Source organism: Atta cephalotes (assembly GCF_000143395.1).
Source record: "Atta cephalotes unplaced genomic scaffold scaffold00019, whole genome shotgun sequence".
NCBI classification, from domain to species: domain Eukaryota; kingdom Metazoa; phylum Arthropoda; class Insecta; order Hymenoptera; family Formicidae; genus Atta; species Atta cephalotes.
In genome coordinates this window covers 4,213,667-4,220,462 of record NW_012130083.1, presented here as the reverse complement: position 1 = coordinate 4,220,462, position 6,796 = coordinate 4,213,667, and the positions used below count along the sequence as shown (strand labels likewise).

At 35.2% G+C, this 6,796-nt stretch overlaps 1 protein-coding gene across 2 annotated transcripts; it reads left to right on the top strand.

Moving 5' to 3' along the window:
• LOC105619074 (methyl-CpG-binding domain protein 3) lies at positions 1-1,803 on the top strand. 2 transcript variants are annotated; one of them, XM_012200603.1, is made up of 5 exons: positions 1-125; positions 318-459; positions 774-827; positions 1,204-1,449; positions 1,605-1,803. In XM_012200603.1, exons 1-5 carry the CDS (start codon positions 1-3, stop codon positions 1,701-1,703), a joined length of 666 nt encoding a protein of 221 aa, XP_012055993.1. In that variant the 3' UTR covers positions 1,704-1,803. The 2 variants fall into 2 exon arrangements, with proteins under 2 accessions (XP_012055993.1, XP_012055994.1); XM_012200604.1 differs by lacking the exon at positions 774-827.
• The last annotated feature ends 4,993 nt before the right edge of the window (positions 1,804-6,796 follow it).

Below are 6,796 nucleotides of genomic sequence, written 5' to 3'. Positions count from 1 at the left end.
ATGAACATGTCCGTGGAGAAGAAGAAGTACGCCTCGGCGTTGCCAATCAATTGGCCCGCGAGAGAAGAACCGAGGAAGAGTCAGAATCAATTGGCATCCACGGGGAAGGTTGATTATTATTACAAGTAGGTTGAATGAATTCTCGAGAGAAAGACTTGTTCGATTTTACGGGGGAACGAGACGTGTGGATTCTCGAAGAGATCTTTGAGATCGAAAGTAATTTTCACAGACAGAAACGCAGTTTCTCAAATGCTGAAGGTGATAACCTCGATGACAGGCCATCTTCTCTATGTACTAACGATGCGGCTCTTTTTTAGCCGCGGTGTCAGGAACGACGCGTCGTTGGTGCCACCAATCAGACAAACAGCGTCAATTTTTAAGCAACCGGTAACGATTTACAAGACGCAGGAAGGGAAAGTGAAGGATATCAAACACGGTACTCAGGAGAAGCCAAAGCAGGTTAGTTTGCGTAACGATCACAGCTGATTGTATGTATACGCTAATTGGACTGTCAAACAGTTTGATGTGTCAATGAGTTGAATCCTTTTTACTACACTGTATCTCATCTATTCACATATATGATATCTAGTAGTTGCACACTTTTAATCTATAAATATGTTCACGGATTATTGTCTCATATTATTTGTCTTAGAGAACTTTCTAATCCCTGTACCATGCCTGCGAGATACACTTTGTCTGCTTACACCCATTCACTTGTACTGCTCTTCGTTAGCTATCCTTGTAAATTCACAACTGTCAAATCGTTGCTTTAGGAAGGAGCCGATAAAACTGATGGCAAGTATGGCTCCCAAGATAAGCCTAAGCAGGTAACTCTGAACATGCAATCATGAAATCGTCTCAATAATTTTTTGCTTTTTCTGTTATATTTTCAATAGCAAATGTGATTAACTACTAAATTTTAATAACATTGAGAGCCAATCATTTTAATATTTAAATACAATTGGAGAAAAGTATCTTATAGTTTCGCCATCCTGATTAAATAGGATTTCTAAGTTAATTGGTGGTGGTTGGTGGTGGTACTTAATAGAAATGTTTATATACTTAAGTTTAAAGCAATGATTCAATTTAATACAATTTTTATGTAATGAAATATTTTGTAGCTTGTTTATTATTTTTCTTAGTAGAATAATATATGATGAGTAAAATGATCAATAGATGTTAATTAAAATTTTAATCTTCCAGCTTTTTTGGGAAAAACGTTTGGAAGGATTACGGGCATGTGACCCCGACGGTTATGAATTTGATGGAATGGATCTGCCAAAGAACTTGAAACCAGTAGGACCATATATCACAGAAGAAACGTTGCTCCAAAGCGTGGCCACTGCATTACACGTATCTACTCAGCCAGTCACGGGACAAACGGGATCAAAGACGGCTTTAGAGAAGAATCCCGGAGTATTTCTTAATCCTGATCAACCACTTGTACAGGTAGAATCAATAGTTGAATAATTAGCATAAATTATGCTTAATTGGCATAAATCATGCATGATTAAATAATATAAAAATAATTAATTAATGACATGGATTTTAATATTTAGTTTATTTATATTATTAGTTAATTAATTATAACTGTTCTATTTAAGGCTGTCTCGATAGCGGATGAAGATATAAGGAGACAAGAAGACAGAGTGGCTGTCGCGAGAAAAAAGTTACAAGATGCCCTACGTGGTCTTCAAACCTAAATTACATAGAGACTTTGCATATTATCACTTGCTCATCTTTTAGTTTTAAGTTCGTTATAAATTATACCATGCCACTTTTTGTAATAAATGTTTTTTATAAAAAAAAAGAGAAATATGAAAAATGGAAATCTAATTAAGACAGAAAAATCTAAAGGAATATTTAAAAGGATCCTAAAGTCGTCTGTTTCAACGGAATGCAATTGCATTTTGAGACTATTTTTCTAATTTACCTTTACCTCATATACATAAATTTAAAAATCCTTTTCCACAATTAAATAATAATGCAATCCAAATCGGTTAACTATATATAAAACCGAAAATTAAAACAATTTAAAAAGTCTAGATCTACTTTACCTGTTCTTATTATTAATCCAATATGGCATCCAGAGTTATCAACTTGTGCCAATATTTACTTTGTAAAAATTCTACAGTATATTTGTACAAAATAGGAACGGTTTGAACTGTCGATTACACAAACAATGTTGAATTCTTAGAATTAAGCTTAGATATCTAATATGAAAGATTAATATCTTAAAAAATTTGTATGTGTGCGTGCGATATTGATGTAGTAGTGAAGTGTTACGTATGCGTGTAAATTGGTAAAATAGTGATTTTGTCGGAATTCAGAATTAGAATTTAGAATCGACCTAAAATATTATAATGATTGATCATCTTGAAATATTTGAATGAAGTATTTCGAAACGGAATAAAATCAATAATGTAAGGGAATCGATAGCTGAATGCTCGTTTAAAGAAAATTTTGATGAGTTAGTTATCATTATAATTCAAGAATAATTCGATTTGTGACGCTTTAAATAGCTTGGATTGCCATCTGTCTAACATTTCCTGTGACATGCAGGAAATCGATTAAGTTAATGATGTACTTACAAAAATAATAAATTTCTCAGATTCGGTTTCGGCAAACAAAAATGCCACATTTGGCTCAAAAATTATCATATAGTATATTAAATTATCATATAGATTATTGGAAATTAATATTTAGGAAAACTGATAGGAAATTGATCACTATATTTCAATTACAATAATTCAATAGAGATTTTTTTCGCGTGATGCGATGTGGTTAATGTATAATCAATACTATTCATACATTGGACTCGAGAATCGAGTCAGTAAAATGTCCATATTAATTATGCAAATTGCTGCGCTTAGTTTGACCTGAGAAAGGCCGCGCGGGAATTGACCGATCTTGAAATATCATCTTGAAATTCGAACAGGAAATAGCCTGCACACTTCAATAAAGTCTTTCATCAAGATGTCAATAGCGTAGGATAGAAAATTGGAAAAGAATTGTTCAAAAATTTAATTATCCTATATAAGATTTATCGTTAAATACGGAAATGTATTTAAGGGAAATACGCTTTGTTATTTTAAGCTTTATTATGCTTCAGTATCTGTTAAAATTTTCTGAGATATTCACAATAGAACCTTTGTAATGTGAAATTTAGATCCTTTTTTTGGATTTTGTTATTTTAGTCATGTATGAAGAATGAAAATATTCATTTCATTTTATTTTTTGCTTTGTCATTCTGGGAAGATTTATGAAGAAGCGAAAAAGGAAAGAATTAACCAGTTCAAGATATTCTTAACATATTATTATTAGCATTTTTGTACATTGTGAACGCAAGACAGGTAAAGATAGGTAAAGACTCTACGACATCCTGTAGTTTAACAAAAATTATTAGCGAAGAATTCTTTTAAAATCTTAAACGAAAAATTCAATCAATAGTTTAGCCGAAGAAATTACTTTCTTAAAGAAGGAATTGTTATATAGAATGCCTCTCAAAAAACTTTCCGAAGATTTTGTTCCATACGAATACTATTTTCTAATCGGGTAGCATTAAGTACCATTACTAATACTAGCGTTACTAATACTAGCGTTCGAGATGTGCATTGTGCCCAATGCAGTTATGTATCGAATGCTGTCCAAGGCCCTCTGGGAATCGGTACGTGCCCAGGGCCTCGCACAAAAGAATGCTCAGGCAGGTATACAGGCAAGCGTCGGTTTTCAGGTAAGCATAAGCGGGGTACCAGGTGGTAACCTCTTTTTTTTTCTCCTTGCTTGCCTCCGCCCCTCTGCCTACCCGGCACCTCTCCACCTTCGACCAACAGCTGTTTCCCTCTGCGGCAAGGGTCGCTCTCCCTTATTGTCAACCAAACGAACAGCCGTTTTCGCCCCACCGTGCACGCGGGCATATGTCCCAGTTTAAATCATTATAACTCGTCGAATACATACAAAATGACTCGACCGACGATCCATCCGGTCTAATCGGCGGTATCGTGAGTACCGACGACGATCGCATGCATTCGTCGACAACGGGAATTCAACGTCGAGCCGAATATCGCCTGCACCTCGAGCCTGTAGCCGAGTCTGCATCCCGAGCGATCAATAGCGCTATCGCGTGTTCTTTGCAATAATTTATGTACACAGAGACGACATCCGGTCCGAGAAAACGCCGAGAGAAGGCAATGGGGGTGCGATATATTTCTCAAAAATCGTGTTTAAAAATCGTCAAGTGAAATCAGAAATCGTAATTTCTTAAATATAATTGCGGATTAGTTTGTACTTTTTTTTGTAGTTTTGGCAAGTTTACACTGAAAAAAGAAAAATTTTTGGTATTTGTTACTCTAATTATGATTATACTGCATAATATTGGTAATAATAACGATAAGTATAATTTTATCAATTAATATATAGCTGATAATCGAAAATGATTATAATTATAGTTTTTACTATTATAGTTATTACTATTATTATAGCAATAATTATCATAATTATAATGTGTAATATAGTTACAAATTTTTTCTCTCACAGTGTGAGTTTCCAGACAACATTATTGCTGATTCCTCGCTTTTTTGATTGTGCATCTTCATTTTGCGTCTTTTTCTATTGTTATTAAATTTTTCTTTACATATTCCATAACAATAAAGTCAGTTGTTATTTATTATTCAGAACACTAATAAAGAAATATGAGCAAAACGCTGTACATTGTGGATTAAATTTCAAAAAGAGATCTTTATGTTTTAAATTATTAAAATTTAATGATTTAAGACATTAAAATCTCTTTTTGAAATATTTGCGCATGATTCTTCTTACCCGTATTTTTTAATTATTTTTAATAATAGGGAATCTTAATCATATTTTGTTTAAATTATTATTGAGTATCAAGCAATTCGGATAATTATTAGTTGACTGAATTTGTATTTGTTATCACTCGTTAGTCACTCCTGTAAAAAATTTCATCAATTCTATATAAATACATATAACAACTTCGCTAGGACGCCGCTCGGGATATATAAAATGCAATTTAATTATATACATATAATACACGTATGCATAATGAACGTCGCATGCGAATATATAAATGCGAATATCGTACGACGAATGTGGAATTGAAATCGCCACGGGACACATCCCGAAATAATCTCACCGCCCACGTCCCGCATACGTGTGCATAATTCAAGCAAATTTTGCATTACGATTGACCGTCGTGCTTTAATGTCAAACACGATGTCGGTGATATTACACTCAGTTATGCAGCATTTAATTCCGCGTCTCATACGCGCGATTATCTCTCTCGGAGCACTCGATAGATTTTTTTAATGCGCTTAATGCAACCGTCGATCTATGCAGCGCAGCGGTGGCGGCCGGCGGCGTTGCATCGCGTGTAAAGACCTTATCTGGAGCACCATCGAAGATTACATCCTCCGCTGTCTTGGTCGTAATATAACCGACGTATAAATAGACGCTTCTCTACGGCGCGTTATCGATCTTTCGCGCAAGCAGTATATTCGACCATCGGAAGTTGACCGACTTGACTATACTATTTGTATTGGGGTTACTGGCCGCAAAGTATTTCGGATTTATCTCCGTGAGGACAGAGAGACGGTGCGATTTTAATGTCTCGAATGACAATCGCATGGCGAAAGTCGACGACGACTCGACAAGTAGGAAAACGACGAACGTTTCGTCGAGGACCTCGAAAAGGAGGCGTTGGTCCATTCAGCGTTTCGCGCGGAAGAACAGCTGGGGGACCTTCGACTCCCAACAAACTATACGTAATCGACATCGACAGACTTTCTCTCTCACAGACTTTACGGAGAGGAGAGGAAAACAAGCGTGCCTATAACCGATCGTGCTCTTTTCATTTTCACCGATGCGGAGGAGAACACACCTCTATCTCGCGTTTCCGTTTTTAACATATCCACTGTTCCAGCACAAAGAGCATAATAATTACGTAAACTATAAAAGAAACCTATTGTGCAGGATGAGAAAAGAAAATATATTTTTAGCTTCTCTCGGATCTAAACTTTCGTCGATCGCTCGAACGTGTGACGAGTCTTTCTCGTCATGACGCGATATAATGATGCAAATTATATGCATCTCTTCAAAACGATCCAACTGACGCGTTTGTGAATTACATAATATATGTATATGTTTTTTTTAAGACTGTGCTTGCGCATGGAACAACGGAAATAACTATTCCCGTTTACGTATATTAAGCGAACGATTTTAATGTCTTTTGATAATTGTCAGTTGAAATTTTCGAGTTTTCGTTTGCATCTGCACGAGAAGACATGCGGGCATAGCTGATAGATTTCTCTCAGCCTGACTACGGTTTCCATTTGCCCACTGCATTGTCCGTTTTCACGGGAAAAAAGAGCTGTCCGTCGGTATAAAATGTATGGCACAACCTAAAAAACGAACTTCCCTTGGGCACTTCTCTGCCGGAGAAGTTTCTCTTTTGTACAATTGTGTGCTTAGTCATTTCGCAGACTTTACAGATTGTGAAGTTTCAAGAATGATTTTTCGATAACTACGATTTAACAAGCTTACGATAAGATAAATCGATTCAGATTGGTTTTCCTATCTATGCGACAACGCGAATGAGTGCCATAGGATGGAATATACAATAATAAAGATGAATCAGGAAAAGGCAGGTGTACAAGAAATGCGATGAACAAGAAATATTATATATATATATATATATATATATATATATANATTATATATATTATATATATATATATAGTATTATTATATTATAGTACTACTAACACTAACTAACTAATTA

Coding starts and splice junctions, on each gene's coding strand:
- LOC105619074 (XM_012200603.1), top strand. CDS start 1: ATGAACATGTCCGTGGAGAAGAAGAAGTACGCCTCGGCGTTGCCAATC. Junction 828..1,203: donor CCCAAGATAAGCCTAAGCAG/GTAACTCTGAAC, acceptor TTAATCTTCCAG/CTTTTTTGGGAAAAACGTTT. Junction 1,450..1,604: donor CTGATCAACCACTTGTACAG/GTAGAATCAATA, acceptor GTTCTATTTAAG/GCTGTCTCGATAGCGGATGA.